The 16,506-nt window shown below is 42.8% G+C and overlaps 1 protein-coding gene across 4 annotated transcripts in view; it reads left to right on the forward strand.

Annotated features, from left to right (window-relative positions):
* The first annotated feature begins 1,150 nt into the window (after nt 1–1,150).
* The window catches only part of Ca-alpha1d (Ca[2+]-channel protein alpha[[1]] subunit D), a 66,762-nt gene continuing 51,406 nt past the window's right edge, over nt 1,151–16,506 (forward strand). For all 4 annotated transcript variants that reach the window (XM_076785012.1, XM_076785010.1, XM_076785011.1 and 1 more), the window contains exons 1-5: nt 1,151–1,588; nt 2,770–2,875; nt 13,349–13,488; nt 15,766–15,872; nt 16,059–16,211. In XM_076785012.1, coding sequence (XP_076641127.1) covers nt 1,278–1,588; nt 2,770–2,875; nt 13,349–13,488; nt 15,766–15,872; nt 16,059–16,211 — 817 coding nt within the window. In that variant the 5' untranslated portion in view covers nt 1,151–1,277. The remainder of the gene's footprint in view (nt 1,589–2,769; nt 2,876–13,348; nt 13,489–15,765; nt 15,873–16,058; nt 16,212–16,506) is intronic.

A 16,506-nucleotide genomic window follows, 5' to 3' on the forward strand; every position in this document is an offset into this window, starting at 1 on the left:
GGCAATTTCAAGGTCACCGATATATTTTTGAATAGTATCCTATATTTTTTCTTAGATGTCCTTATGGAGCATTCAAGGACGAATCCAACAACTATAATAACCATACTATTTCGAGATATTTGTGTTTGAAAGACTTTCAAGTACCCTATCTTTCAGACAAACATTTCGAGAGTTAAATTATCACTCTGGTATAGTTATTATACTCTTTGCATTCGTCTTTCTATTCTCCATAAGCACATTCGAACAAAAACACAAGGTTCCAATCAAAATCATGCCCGTGACCTTGAAATCTTCTACAATGATGACCTTGAGAAAAACTGTTTGCTCCCTTTACACGCAACCCTTAAAACAGTACAACTTTACTCTAAGAAATGTCTTCATACAGCGAACACAAATAAAACCAAACATTTACACGATCTCCCTAATCTGATACACTTTGTATGTCACGCAACATTTTAGCAAATTTTCCAAAGATTCTCGATACACCGTTTCACAGCCTGGAGCATTGTACCGAGACAGTGTCAAGAGACAATTCCGACTCGTTTAACCCCCTTATTTCGATAACAATAAGAGTCGCAATGCTCCTCGCAACTTGAGGCACAGTTTTCCTCCGCGGCAGGTTTTCTCGGTGACGACGGAAAACAGACGGAAAAGCGGTCTATCGTCAGGATAACGAGACTAATATCGACCGGCGTCGCGTTGCAGCGGGTGTCCATATTGGTTCCGAAGGGAAGCGAAGCGGAGCGTGAAGCGTAGAGCGTAGAGACAAAAGCCCCCTCTCTTTCTCTCTCTCTCTCTCTCTCTCACTCCGCGCGCGCGGAATCTCGATGACAACGCGGATAATAACGATGTTGCGTGTAATGTTTAGGTCACGGAGGGAGGTTCGAAAGAGCCCAGTGCCGTAGCATGCCGGCGAGCTGCAGCGGGTGGTGGGGCGTCTCTGAGAGAGCGCGTCGAACGGCGTCGTCGTCGTCGTCGTCAGACGTCTGCACGGGCGTCTGCGTGCAGGCCAGGCAGCAGGGTCCAGAGGAGCGTGGTTACGCGTGCAGAACCGGAAGAGGAGTCGGCGGCGGAGGCGAGGCACCGATCAGACAGGACGGTGAAGGGAGAGGAGGAGGAGGCGGAGGCTTTGCAGGCGGAGGAATAGAAGGTGGTGGGGGCGGAGGAGGCGGCGTCGGTGTAGGTAAGCGAAAGCGGAGGAGAAGGGGGAGGAGAAGAAGAAGAGGTGAACTGGGAGCGGTAAGCACGGGACCGATCGCGGCGAGGAGCAGCGACCGATGAGCGCGGGGGGGGATGGGGGCTCATTGTTGGGCCCCCCTGGGCTGTCGGGGGGCCAGCCGACTGCCGCGACCCCCCCCATCCTCGGGCAGCACCGGAACTCCCAAACTGCCCAGGACGGACAGCCGACGACTGCGCAGTCGCAGACAGGACAAAATACCGGGACCAGCCAAGGTGCCGCGAAGTCCGCCCCTAAGAGGCCGGCTCGAAGGGGCGGCAAACCACCGCCGGACAGACCCGTCAGGGCACTGTTCTGTCTACCCCTCAAGAATCCCGTGCGCAAGATGTGCATCGACGTCGTCGAGTGGAAGTATCCTTTTCGGAATTATTTCTTCGACACACCCTTCCACATTCCCTCTATTTTTTCTTCATCCCCTCCAATTCTTCTACATCCCCCTCTCAGTGTTCCTATGTTCCATCTAGTTCGTTTACATATTCTACATCCTAGGTTCTTCTACATCCGCTCCAGTTATTTCACATCCCTTCTACTTCTCCCACCATCGAACCAACCAAGCTGCCTTTCTCCACCAATTAACATCCGCGTACCTCCATTTAGGTCTTCTTCAGTTCATTCCAAAAAACAGGGAAAGGGAAATAGAGCTATTTCACTAGCCCCGCCATTTTTTTAACTATGCCAGTTCAATACAGTAGTGGAAGTGATTCAGGTGGCCCGCGGACCACGGAGTCAACTATGAATTAAACTAGTAAAAGTAAGATCCAAATTGTTTCAATTAACACGTTGAATGCCACGTCACCCGTATGTGGGTGACAGAATTATTTGTGCAGGTTTTAAAATGAATTTTCACGTTGATATATTCATCGTGCTGAACTTGATTAGGATCTGTAACATGCAAGAAAGTTGGAGGATTACTCAGTATCACACATTTAATTTTTTGCAATTTTTATTTCATTAAATAATTTACTTTGATTTTATGGAATTTTTGGGATTTCTAGTTCGGCGTTCGAAGTGTTCATTAATTAATTTCATCAAAATATATTTACGAGAAAACATCAATTTTCATGTTAAAATCAATACGTGAACGCATTGCAAACGAACAGTTGAACGTTAGAACAACACGCTACTCAAATATACTTTGGAGAGTTCACATAACAATTCCTAAGATAAATTTTGACGTGGGAACTGTATCAACAAATGACTCACTGTGCACGTGTATGGAAATCATTGGCTACCATCCACGAGAACGATCGGACCGTCTTTCTTTTATGATTGAACGCGACGTTCTTTCTCTTCGAGCAATGCGGAATCGAAGCTTCCTTCTCTTTATTTATTTCTGCGAGAAAAGTTTTTACGGTTTGCATCTAAGAGGTCTTAAGTATCCTGGGAACCGAGCGCATCGGTTCTCAACGAAGAGACCGGAGGAAAAGTTGAAGAGAAGTTCGCTAGGCCGGGACGAGGCCGGCCTGATACGATTCCTCCTGTTATTTTCATTTTCCTTAACCAGAGAAATTCTCATCGACGCAACTTTCCAGACCTTTCGAGTGGCTTATTCTCGTGACGATATTCGCGAACTGCGTCGCCCTGGCAGTCTACACTCCCTACCCGTTCGGCGATTCTAATCTGACCAACCAGTATTTGGTAAGTACCAAATCTTCTATTTCAAGATTCTTCCAGGAACTGTCGAACAAATCCAACGTATACAAGGAGTTCATTTGAAAACTTTCCAGCCGAATATCTCGAAAAGTATGGAAGATATTAAAAAAGTGTAAAATACGTGTCCAAGGATTTCGAGGGGGGTAGTATCAGTTTTTTATTTGGGCGGCGTTTTTAAGGTCATTTGAAGGTCAACTTGGTTTTTCAAATGGAAACCTATATTTTTTATTATGGGATCGTATCGTGCGTAAAAAGACCAGCGATTTTCGTAGGATACTTTTTCTATTTAAAATTTATTATTTTTATTTAAAGAGAAGTAGAGCGAGTCATACTTATACTGCGAGACAGTTTGTAATTTCCTATAACTATAACAAATTTTCAAAATGCTCTCCGTTGTTTTCTAAACAATAATACAGACGATTCTCAAATTCTGAATCAACATTTTTGAAGGCATCTGTTGGAATAGCTCTACATTCCTGTACAATTCTGCGACGCAAATCGTCGACGCTTTCTGGTTGTGTTTTATAAACAACAGACTTTAAGTGTCCCCACAAAAAGAAGTCGACTGGAGTTAGATCTGGTGATTTTGGTGGCCACTCAATAACACCTCTTCTACCGATCCATCTTAGTGGGAATCGATTGTTTAACCACTGGCGAACTGGTAACGTGTAATGTGGGGGAGCACCATCATGTTGGATGTACAAAAGTTCTTCATTTAACAAAAATTTTCATCTCTTTGGTTTTCAAGACTTCTGTTATAAGTGGATCAATGATGTCGTCCAGTAAATTTATATACAGATTGCCATTCAAATTCGGTTGGAAAAACAGAGGACCTATAATAGCATTTCCAAAAATGCCTGCTCAAACATTTATTTTTTCCAGCCATTGAGTATTACTTTCTCTAATAAGTTGTGGATTTTCGTCACTCCAATAACGACAGTTATGACGATTTACAGCATCGTTTAAGGAAAAAGTGCATTCGTCACTAAAACAAATGTTTTTAATTAGATTAGGAGTGACGTTGATCATATTTGTTAATTCCTCACAAAACTCAATCCGCCTGTCAAAGTCATCTTTCAATAACTTTTGATGCAACTGCATTTTATAAGGATGAAACTTGTTATGTTTAAGTAATTTGTGCACAGATCCCACGGATACACCAGTTACCATTGAAACTTGTCGAATTGAACTAGTAGGATTCACAGTAAACTGTTCTATAATTCCGATTTGATCAGTTTCTTTTATGAATTTTGGCTGGTTTCTTTTTGTCACTGAATCTGTTTCTTTAAACTTTGCAACTAATTTTAACACGTATGTACGTATGCGAAACATGTGTATCAGGATGTCTCTCATTAAACCTATCAGCAGTTCAACGAGCACACTCATCAGCTTCATATATAAAAATTATTTCTACTCCTTCTTCTAAAGAATACACCATTTTATACAATTAATTGTACTACTATGTAGTATCTCTTATTACGATAACACTTGGCTAAATAGTACAATCTTCTATTGAAAGACAGACAACAGAAACAAAAGATCAATAGAGGACAATTTTGTTTTCAAACGGTGCGTGCTAGTGCAACTGGAAAACATCAACGATTTGCGTCAAAGAATTTTACACAATAATATGCCTCGCTCTACTTCTCTTTAAATATCTCCGAAATTAGTGCGCAGACAAAAAAAAGTATCCTACGAAAATTGCTGATCTTTTTCCATTTGAAAAATCACAGTTGACTTTCAAATGACCTTGAAAACGCCACCCAAATAAAAAATTTATACTGCCTCCTTCTTTCCCTCTCGAAATCTCCCATGAACACCCTGTATAAGCGTTCCTTGAAAAATGATCAAAATGAAAGCGAGCTTGACGTTTCAATACAGTTTCAAATACGTGAAAATCTAATCTTGAATTATGAAAATCTAATTCAGTGCACTGGTGAGCCGTGATTTAAAAGTAGAACGTAAAGATTCCATTTATTGTTGGTATCTGCCTGTCTTGCAGAACAACCAACGAGGTCCCTTAAAATTTGAGGAACTGCAATGAAGTTTCCCGTCGTAAGAAAAGTTTAAGGAACGCCGTCCTATTGTATCAATCTCACGTACCAGTTCCGCAGACAAGACGCAACGAGCGCGGGAAATATTCTTCCCCTTTCTCTTCGCGAAAATTGAAGTTGCAAAGACTTCGGAGTCTATTCGGGTCATTCGGGAGTCTGAAACTGAAATTCGATTCCTAATGGCGTCGCTTTAACGCTGGAAGCACGTAAACTGGTGGCCCGCGTACTCTTCTACGAATTGAATCTCGATTTCATCGGCGTGCAAATAAGACGGTTTGATCCTTAAGTGGACTATTCGAACTGCCACGGCCTGTGCAATTTTACGTTAAAAATTGCTTACCCTCAAAAATAAGTGTTTTGACCGAAGCCTGTTCAAAAATATGTGAAAGAAAATCGAGGGGTAAGGTTTTCAGTGGATTTGGGTATACTAGGAACTGCCTGGCATAATCGTGTTTCTAATTTGATATCTAGTTACCAAGTCGTGAAAGGTCAATATTGAACATACTCATTGAGTTGGCTACATTATCCAAGATCATTCCGAAATCCTCTGAAGGGCGAAGAATTTCACACAGGAGTATCGCGCTCTCGATGACTGGGAAAGAGAAAGTTGGAAATTCTGTTATTTGCTGACTTAAACGTCGTTCTAAAACGTTGTGCGCGGGGGTGTGAAATTCTCCGACAAGAACCGCACAAGCCCAACGCCAATTAGTGGGTTCTGCCACCAGTTAGTTGTCTATCCACTCCCGCCACGATTCAGCTGACACGTGACCGCAGCTCGTGCAATAGTTGATTGATAAACATAAAGGCGTGGAGATATCTCGAACCTGCAAAGACTCGAAGCGGTTTTATTCGTCGCAAAAGCGTCTCGCAACCGAGCCCCGGATCTCAAATGGAAGTTAGGGGATTCCGGTCGCGTATAATTCTACTACGAACGACGTAGAATACGTCCACACGAGAATCCATGAAGGGATCAGAGCGTGAGATCTTCCCGTCGACGAAAGTAGAACACTAGACGGAAACACGGGGGGTGGGAACTGTCCGCTCGTCACCCCCCGATCATTGTACGCGAGCCTAAACTCCTGGGACGAGACCCGGTTAGATTCCATCTGGTCGAATGATAGTGGAAGCCTTGTGCTTCTCTGTTTTCCCCGTGCCTTGTCCTCCAAGGGTCGGCACACGCTGTGAACTTCGACCGAAAATTTTCGATCGAGGCCAAGAATAGACGGGCGCGCGTTGCGAAGGAAGATTCCGTTCATCGAACCGTCCCCGGGCTATCGATAAACAAACCGTGTGTCCGACTGACGGAGTCGACGGCATGAAATTTATTCGAGCTGAAACTTCGATAATTGTTCAATCTTGCTGACACCGTCTTGCACCGCGGCCTCGCCATTAACGGCAATGATAGCACCGGGAATGCCGCTGGTAGTACAATCTGCAGTATAGCGCAGGAGTTTCTTGGAAATGCAGGACTCATTTTGAACAGTGGTTGTAGATATTATTGTATGGGGTTGGTTATACACCTAACTTGTCCAGATACGGAGAAGTAGACGGCTATACTACTATTACAAGAAGCGAGAATGATACTTTAAGATCTTATTAAAAGAAGATGTACGTTTCAGCTAAAAATGTGCCACAAACAAACGACTTCGTATAAAACACTGTAATCAATACAGCGTGCAGTAGAGGGTTCGCACTAACTATACCAATTGGTAAAATAGCGATACCCACAACTGGCACACCTGAAAAAAATTCAAGATCACAGTCTGACCACTGCTTCTCATTTCACTTAAAGAATCGTAACGATTGTAGGAAACGTACTAGATCTAAAAATGTGTCACGAATAAACGACTTCACAGAAATCAATACAATTAATAGAGAATATAGTAGTGGGATCTTACTAACTATACCAATTGGTAAAATAGCGATACCCACAGCTGGCACGTCTGAAAAAATTCAGGACCACAGTCTGACCACTGCATCTCATTTCACTTAAAGAATCGTAACGATTGTAGGAAACGTACTAGATCTAAAAATGTGTCACGAATAAACGACTTCACAGAAATCAATACAATTAATACAGAATATAATAGAGGGTTCGCACTAACTATACCAATTCGTAAAATAGCGATACCCACAACTGGCACACCTGAAAAAAATTCAGGACCACAGTCTGACCACTGCATCTCATTTCACTTAAAGAATCGTAACGATTGTAGGAAACGTACTAGATCTAAAAATGTGTCACGAATAAACGACTTCACAGAAATCAATACAATTAATACAGAATATAGTAGAGGAATCTTACTAACTATACCAATTGGTAAAATAGCGATACCACAGCTGGCACGTCTGAAAAAATTCAGGACCACAGTCTGACCACTGCATCTCATTTCACTTAAAGAATCGTAACGATTGTAGGAAACGTACTAGATCTAAAAATGTGTCACGAATAAACGACTTCACAGAAATCAGTACAATTAATACAGAATATAGTAGAGGGATCTTACTAATTATACCAATTGGTAAAATAGCGATACCACAACTGGCACGTCTGAAACAATTCAGGACCACAGTCTGACCACTGCATCTCATTTCACTTAAAGAATCGTAACGATTGTAGGAAACGTACTAGATCTAAAAATGTGTCACGAATAAACGACTTCACAGAAATCAATACAATTAATACAGAATATAGTAGAGGAATCTTACTAACTATACCAATTGGTAAAATAGCGATACCCACAACTGGCACGTCTGAAAAAATTCAGGACCACAGTCTGACCACTGCATCTCATTTCACTTAAGGAATCATGATAATTGTAGGAAACGTACTAGATCTAAAAATGTGTCACGAACAAACGACTACAGAGAAATCAATACAATTAATAGAGAATATAGTAGAGGGATCTTACTAACTATACCAATTGGTAAAATAGCGATACCCACAGCTGGCATGTCTGAGAAAAATTCAGGAACACAGTCTGACCCCAGCTTCCGGTTCAATTAAAAAAATCTCGACGTGAAATGCACTAGATTAAAAAATGCGTTACAGCCGAACAACTTCACAGAAATCGATATAATTAATACAGGACGTTGTAGAAGGTTCACGCTAACTATACCAATCGGTAAACCGTAGAGCCAGCTACCGCAACGCCTACGTTCATTACTCAACAAATACACCGCGTGCACCAGAACCTGAACCTCCTAATCAGACGTTGCAGGATTGCCATGGAAATTGCGCTGCCGCGATCACCACGGCGTTTCCGCCATCGATCGCGTTCCACCGAGGGCTGTGTTCGGCGATCGTGACATTCGGTTTCGATTCACCGAAAGTCGTATGATCGGATCCGGGGGTACGCAACGACGCGTCGTATGGTCGTTGTCGGTGAAAGATTACGATCGTTCGGGCTCGTAAAACGTCCCAGCTCGTCCGCAAATAGCCGGGTTGATTTCCACGCGGCGTGAATCTCGTTGGGGAACGATCGGAGCCAGCCGAGGTCGAAGCGGTCGTTTGCTCTCTGTCTTTCTCTCTTCCTCTGCGCGAGGAACGCTCGAAGAAGAACTATCCCGAAGGAGGACAGGCGCCGAGAGGGGGACACGAAGGAAAGTGTTTCGAGGGTGAAAGGAGTCGTGTGTTCGTGCTCGGATAGAATCGAAAGTGGCGAGCCCGTGTCCCGGAAAATGGGTAAAAGGCTCGCCCGACGTAGGATCCGTTCTTCGAGGCGGATCGCGCGGACCCTTTTATTAGAGGCCGGGAAGGTTCTTTTTTTTTTTTTTTTCTCGCGGCCGATAGAGCAAACGAGTCTATGCATCGCGCCAGACCGGAAACTCCGGCAAAAGCCGTGTGTTCCGTACATGCACGATATCTAATGCTTGCTCGGACACCAAGAACGAGTCCCGGATCCAGGTCACAAACACCGTAAAAATGTCCCCGTAAACGCCCCTTCGTCGTCGTCGTCGTCGTCGTCGTCGCATTCGACATCGTCGCGTTCCGACGACGTCGCCTTGTCTCTTTGACCTCGTTTCCGTAATTCAACCGCGTTTGCGTTTTCATTAATTGTGCGGCCGGCCGCGTCGGATCCTAGCAACTCGAAGAATCTCGTGATCGAACGATACCACTGCTCGAGGTCCACTATAATGCACGACGTGAGAGCATTCTCTTCCTTCGAATGAACTTGGCTTTTAGCGCTAGCGACAATGTTGGACGACGCCTTTTCCGTTCCGTCGGCATTTTATCTTCCGCCGTCGAATCCCGTGAGCTTCTTTTTACGGGAACATTCCAGAAACAATTCTTATTTCCCACAACGATCCACAGTCTAAATTCGCTAAAAATTACAAGGGGAAGCGCGCGCAAGTTACGAGCTCCCGTGGGCGTTCATGACCGGAAAATCGCCGTTTATCAGGTTAATCCCGAAACATCGTGCCGGCGCATAATTTCTATTGTATGCATAAATCATTATTCGATGCTCGGTTTGCACTGTCGGCTCGATTGCACGGTATATTTAACAATCTGAATTTTGTTTAAACGTACCAGTAATGGGAGTCTTCATTTGCCTACCTGTTAGGACGAACCTTCTGCTGCAACCTCCGATATTAATTTTTCTTTTTTTTTTTTGCGTTTGCTTACGCCACATTTTTGAAGTCAACCACGACAAAACTGAGAATGTCACCGAGCGAGGACCAAATGCGACTCGAGGAACAGAGGACGATGAACAACGGAGAAGGTGATAGGAAAAGTTGGATGAGCAAGGACGTCGGAGCAGTCGGATGCTCTCGGAGCGTCCATTACTTTTAATATCCGAAATCGATCGATCATTGGCCGTGGTGGCCGATTGGCTCCGGCTAGCGTTATATTACCGGCCTATCGCTCCTGGAGATTTCTGTCACCCCGTCCACCCACGAGGACCACCATATCCCCCTGTATTATCTTGAAATACGTCCAAAAAAGCTGCCGGGACAACGCGGCTATTTTTGTTTTCTTTTCGGCGTGTTTTTTTTTCTCTCTGTTTGGCAACGTTGCGCGGAAAGTTTGCCACGTCTGGAAATATTTGCTCTTCCGTAACGTCGAAAATCGGTGGTGAGGGGGGCGGGGGGTATGATCAATGGCCGATCAAACTCAGTCCACACCCACTCGCCGGCTTCGCGTCGCGTTCATACTAGTCGCGGCGGCTCAATACACCTTCGCGCGCAGCTTATCGATGGCCGATCAAAACCGTCTACATTCGCTCGCCGGCGATCGTAGACGATCTGTCTCGCACGCGATGTTGTTGTAAACTTCCTTCGGGTAACCTCTTCAAGGATACCCCCGCCCGCCTTATCGGATCGTTGCATAACTTCCGTTCTATTTTTGTCAGCTTCCGTGTCCTAACGCTGAAAATTTGAATGCGACCTTTCGAGGACAGTGTCGAGCCAGAAGGGTGTGTGTGCTACCAATTTTCTGAAATGGTGTCTTCAGTGTCAATGTACATTCGTGCTTCTGAACACGATGCCACCGGCAAGTAAAAAATTCAAGAATACGTTTTGATCTCTTCGCCTCGTTTGAGAAATACGTGACGAGCATAGCAAATGTGCTGAATATAAAAATGCGGCGCAAGCAAACGACTTCGAGGAATTCGATGAAATTAATACTGATGGTAGCAGAAGGTTCGCTACAACTAGTCCAGTTGTCCAAACACAGATTCTGTCTCCAGTACGTCTGGAAAAAATTCAGAAACACGATTCATTGTGTCGAAAAAATCGTGGCGATCATAGAAAACGTACTAGATGTAAAAATGTGGGATAAACAAACGACTTCAAGGAATGCGATGAAATTAATACTAAAGGTAGCAGAAGGTTCACTTTAACTAGTCCCATTGGTAAAATGGAGATTCTTTCACTAGTACGTCTGGAAAAAATTCAGAAACACGATTCATTGTGTCGAAAAAATTGTGGCGATCATAGGAAACGTACTAGATGTAAAAATGTGAGATAAGCAAACGACTTTAAGGAATGCGATGAAATTAATACTAAAGGTAGCAGAAGGTTCACTTTAACTAGTCCCATTGGTAAAATGAAGATTCTTTCACTAGTACGTCTGGAAAAAATTCAGAAACACGATTCATTGTGTCGAAAAAATTGTGGCGATCATAGAAAACGTACTAGATGTAAAAATGTGGGATAAACAAACGACTTTAAGGAATACGATGAAATTAATACTAAAGGTAGCAGAAGGTTCACTTTAACTAGTCCCATTGGTAAAATGAAGATTCTTTCACTAGTACGTCTGGAAAAAATTCAGAAACACGATTCATTGTGTCGAAAAAATCGTGGCGATCATAGAAAACGTACTAGATGTAAAAATGTGGGATAAGCAAACGACTTTAAGGAGTGCGATGAAATTAATACTAAAGGTAGCAGAAGGTTCACTTTAACTAGTCCCATTGGTAAAATAAAGATTCTTTCACTAGTACGTCTGGAAAAAATTCAGAAACACGATTCATTGTGTCGAAAAAATCGTGGCGATCATAGAAAACGTACTAGATGTAAAAATGTGGGATAAACAAACGACTTCAAGGAATGCGATGAAATTAATACTAAAGGTAGCAGAAGGTTCACTTTAACTAGTCCCATTGGTAAAATGGAGATTCTTTCACTAGTACGTCTGGAAAAAATTCAGAAACACGATTCATTGTGTCGAAAAAATTGTGGCGATCATAGGAAACGTACTAGATGTAAAAATGTGAGATAAGCAAACGACTTTAAGGAGTGCGATGAAATTAATACTAAAGGTAGCAGAAGGTTCACTTTAACTAGTCCCATTGGTAAAATAAAGATTCTTTCACTAGTACGTCTGGAAAAAATTCAGAAACACGATTCATTGTGTCGAAAAAATCGTGGCGATCATAGGAAACGTACTAGATGTAAAAATGTGGGATAAACAAACGACTTCAAGGAATGCGATGAAATTAATACCAAAGGTAGCAGAAGGTTCACTTTAACTAGTCCCATTGGTAAAATGAAGATTCTTTCACTAGTACGTCTGGAAAAAATTTAGAAACATGATTCAGTGTGTCCAAAAAATTGTGACGATCATAGGAAACGTACTAGATGTAAAAATGTGGGATAAACAAACGACTTCAAGGAATGCGATGAAATTAATACTAAAGGTAGCAGAAGGTTCACTTTAACTAGTCCCATTGGTAAAATGAAGATTCTTTCACTAGTACGTCTGGAAAAAAATTGAGGAACACGATTTTGTCGCGACTCTTCGTCTCGTTTAAAAAATGGTGACGATCGTACAACATGTACTGGATCTAAAAATCTGTCACGACCGGACGACTTTACAGAAATCGATACAATTAATAGAGGATATAGTAAAGGGTTTGCACCATCTAGTCGAATTGAGAAATCGACGATCCAGCTACTGGAACGTCTGAAGAAAGTACGGAAACACAATTGGATCTGTTCGTATCGTTAAAAATGTCGTGGCGATCACAGAAAGCGCGTACCTTCCGAATGTAAAACAGCGACATAAGCAAACTCACGAAGTTCCCGTTAACCAGTCCAACTGGCAAAACGAACATCCTGCCCCTGATACATCCACTTCCCGTGTTTTCCATCGTTTTCCATTCTTCTCTCTTGGTATTCGATCCTTGTCCGGTTCCATTCTCCGCGGAGACTCGACTTTTTCGTGTTCAGGAAAGTTTGAGCTTGTCCCGACAGTGTTTCTTGCGATGGTGGTTGGAGCCGTGGTATCGATCAATTTGATTAGAAAAACAGATGGGGACTCTCAATATTCATCATAGCTGCCGCGATCGTCCGTCAGCTTTTCCACGAAGCTGCCAACGAATTTTCGGAACTGTAAATGTCTGGAACGTGGTTGTTCGACCTGTGAGCGAATTAACGTCGCGTTAACACTCTGGGATTTAGCTGTTCACGATTGTCGTAAATTTAAGTGTTTTACGATGAATTTTAGACGCGGGAACATTGTTATAGAATCGTTTAGAGCGATTTGGTAACAGGATTTCGAACCTCGTTGATTTCTTCCGGATACGAGAACTAAGCAAACATTTATTTCCCTAGTTAATGATTTGAAAATGTTCAAAATAATAGACATTCTTGAACTCCTCGAATCTTTTCACTGTGTTAAATTCAGTTTTGTTCTAAATGCGGAAAATCCATAGTTTATTTCTAAATCGTGATCTATTAACACCGCTAGTAATATCGTAAGTATTTTTCTTGTTAGAGTACGAAGCTAAACCAGATTCAAAGCATAATTTCTAATGAATTAGGCTACTCTCACCTACACAGTAAGCGTGGGAGTAAATGCGTTTAAAGAAAAAAAAAAAGAATACCGAATCCTTTTCTATCGAACAGGGATAACTGATTTTGTCTAATTGTGATTTTTTCAATTGTTGTGTTTCAGGAAAAAATAGAGTATATATTTCTTGTGATTTTTACGGTCGAGTGCGTAATGAAGATCATCGCCTACGGCTTCGTGGCTCATCCAGGGGCTTATCTCCGGAACGGATGGAACATTCTAGATTTCTCGATAGTAGTGATAGGGTGAGTACAATCGCATTCTATACCTGTTTCGTTTATATTCCGTTTTAATCATGCGAGAGCGTATCGCGCGCGCCAATTACGGAACCAATGGAATCTGGAAACGAGAGAAAGCCTTGCAGGGATTATACCAACAACTTTAATTTCACACCTAACATACAATTAGACGAAGGATTCTAAATTGCACGAAGACCCGCTCATAAAATCTATTCGTATATTTATGTAATGAAAAAAATTCACTTCCGTCCCAAACGCTGTAACCTTTTTTCTCTGCACGAAAACGACGTTTGCAGCGCTGAGAGGGTTGACAAAATTGCGCACTGTTCAATGAATAACTGAACAAATGCAACTTAAAAAATGTCCTCGTGTGGTCCAAAGATGTATCTTCACATCCTGAAAAAGTTTGATCCGATATCATCAATAGTTTTCTCAAAAAAAAATTCATAAATGTCACTTGCTCTCATATACTGTTGCACGAAAAACTCTCTTCAATTTATCGCGTCTGACCGTCTCTCTATGCTAGGTATTTTAACCCTTTGCACTCGAGTGGTGACTCTGAAGCACCACTAGAAATTATTGTGGCATTATTTCAAAGAAATTACAAAAAATATTACAAAATATTTGTTACATTACAAAATTTGTATTTAATAGATTACTAAACATTTAAATATTATACGTAGAAATCGGATCGGTTTCGTACGAATAACATGAAAATATTGCAAGACGGAAGAAAAATTTAGCTTTAGATTGAAAATAGCGCCGAGTGCAAAGGGTTAACATTATCAATTCCAAGTTACGAAATGGTGATTCCGCAATGATAAAGAAGATCCCTGTGCTGTAACTTGGCTTGGTGTTTCCGATATGACAAGAAGAAGCGCGTGACCGGTCAGAATTTGCTGTTCACACCTCGCGCAAGTTTATCGGCCCGTGGGGGGACCCGTGGCCGTCGTAAATCGACGAATATGGGAATCGCCGGGCTGGTTTAGTGCTCGCAGCACGGATTTTCGCGATCGTGGTCCTCTTTCTCTCCTCGAATTTCATCGCGTGCCGTTTTATCGGCGCCTGTTCCCCGCTTGGTCCAATAACGCGCTCGCGATGACACTGGACTGGCACGCGACCCTCTCTCCCTCTCTATCTTCGCTTCCTTTCCTACTCGCTCCACTTTTATTCTATAACTTTGCTCAGTTCGCGAAACAAAAGGGTTTTCATCGTTTCCTCGAGGCCTTCCTACGGGACGGCGACGGGAACGGCCAACGTCGCTTCCTCGCAATCTCTTTTCAAAGTAAAGCGCGTTCCTGCGGATTTCTCTGTAATTTTTAAACAATCGAAGCAACCATAGCAGTCTCCAGATATATGTGGAGGAAACATGCACGATGTTTGTGGAAAATTCGTCTCTGGGAACGTTGGGCGTACTCACTGACGGGCCGAGAAGTTCGTCTATCGAAAAGAGGAACGCACTTTTTTTAACATAACAGTTTTGTTTGCAATTATTTTTCAATAAGACCTTTACTGGCGTGTTCGTCACACTTTTCCGGTTAAAACGAGACCAAGCGCGGTACAATTTCGATCGTTCTTACTTGTGTAATCCACGATTTAGCGGAACCTCTGCTATCCGAACTGACGATATATACATTATTTGTACACGTGTTTCACATTCGTCAGTGGTTCAATCGAAAGCCAGTCATATGCAACGTGATTCATCTTACGTATCAGTAGTTTTAATCCAGCACTGTAATTAAATAACTGTCTCATTGTATGATCATTCACGTGCCTCTGATTAGTTTGGATGATCGAGGTTCTACTATATCGTGCATTAAACGAGTAAATGTGACCCGAACTGCATCGTGTCTATATCATTTCAACCAGAAAAGTATGGCAAATATGTTGATGAAAGTCCCATACAAAAAATGATTAATAAACGAAACAGTTTTCTGACTGAATTGGTATCGTGTCACTGACACGTCGGTGTTGATACATCGTTTACTCTTAATTTTTCTGTATGAGAGATAACAATTGGGATCGAGGGTTAATTCGATGGGTTGTTTTTCCATTCACTATGTAAAAGAGCACAGTTACAGGAGGTGAATTACGGTGCAGAAACACATCGATTCTGTGGGTACTGCGAACGCGTTTAGGCCATTTATCACAAGGTTCTCGATACCGGTTGCCTTCTAGAAAGCAACAATGAAGTGGGGGGGGGGGGGAGACCGTGGAGAATTCGCGAATGGCAAAAGCGTCGGTGTATCAATCTGATTTTCCCTGTGTGTCTGTTGTTTGCAGAATGGTGAGCACGGTGTTGACGATGCTCATGAAGGAAGGCTTCGACGTGAAAGCGTTAAGAGCTTTTCGAGTGTTACGACCTCTCAGGCTGGTCTCCGGCGTGCCAAGTAAGCGGATTTCCGTATCAAAGCGCGATGACGACGACGACGACGACGACGCAGCCGAATCAGGGCGGATATCGCGATACCGTCGATCGTTTTCGCGCGTGTCCTCCGGCCTTGCTCGAGACCGTAAACCGATCCTCCGTATCCTCCCCGTTAACGAATATCCGCGATCGTTTTATCTGTTCCCAGGTCTTCAAGTGGTCCTAAACTCTATTCTGAGAGCGATGATACCCCTGCTACATATCGCTCTGCTGGTCCTGTTCGTCATCATTATTTACGCTATCATCGGCCTCGAACTGTTCTCCGGGAAAATGCACAAAACCTGCAGGCACAACGTCACTGGTAAGCTGCTCGCCGGTTTGTTCGAGTTCTTGGTAGCGAACACACGGATCCTGGGTCCATTCTGGTCCGTGACATCATCGATTATCATCAGACATTGAAGTTGCAAAATATCGGTCAATTTTTTTTAAATACTGCTTTGCATTTGGTCTACCGATTTTTGTCACAAACGCATAAAATCTGCAGTCTGGTCATCAACATTTTCCAAGATCTTGCTTTTTTCAACGGTAGCCTCCGTGTTTACGGTATTCTATTAAGTGCTACGAGTCTCCTCTTGTAAAACATCTTCTGTTAATAA

The sequence above is a fragment of the Halictus rubicundus genome, chromosome 3 (assembly GCF_050948215.1).
Source record: "Halictus rubicundus isolate RS-2024b chromosome 3, iyHalRubi1_principal, whole genome shotgun sequence".
NCBI classification, from domain to species: domain Eukaryota; kingdom Metazoa; phylum Arthropoda; class Insecta; order Hymenoptera; family Halictidae; genus Halictus; species Halictus rubicundus.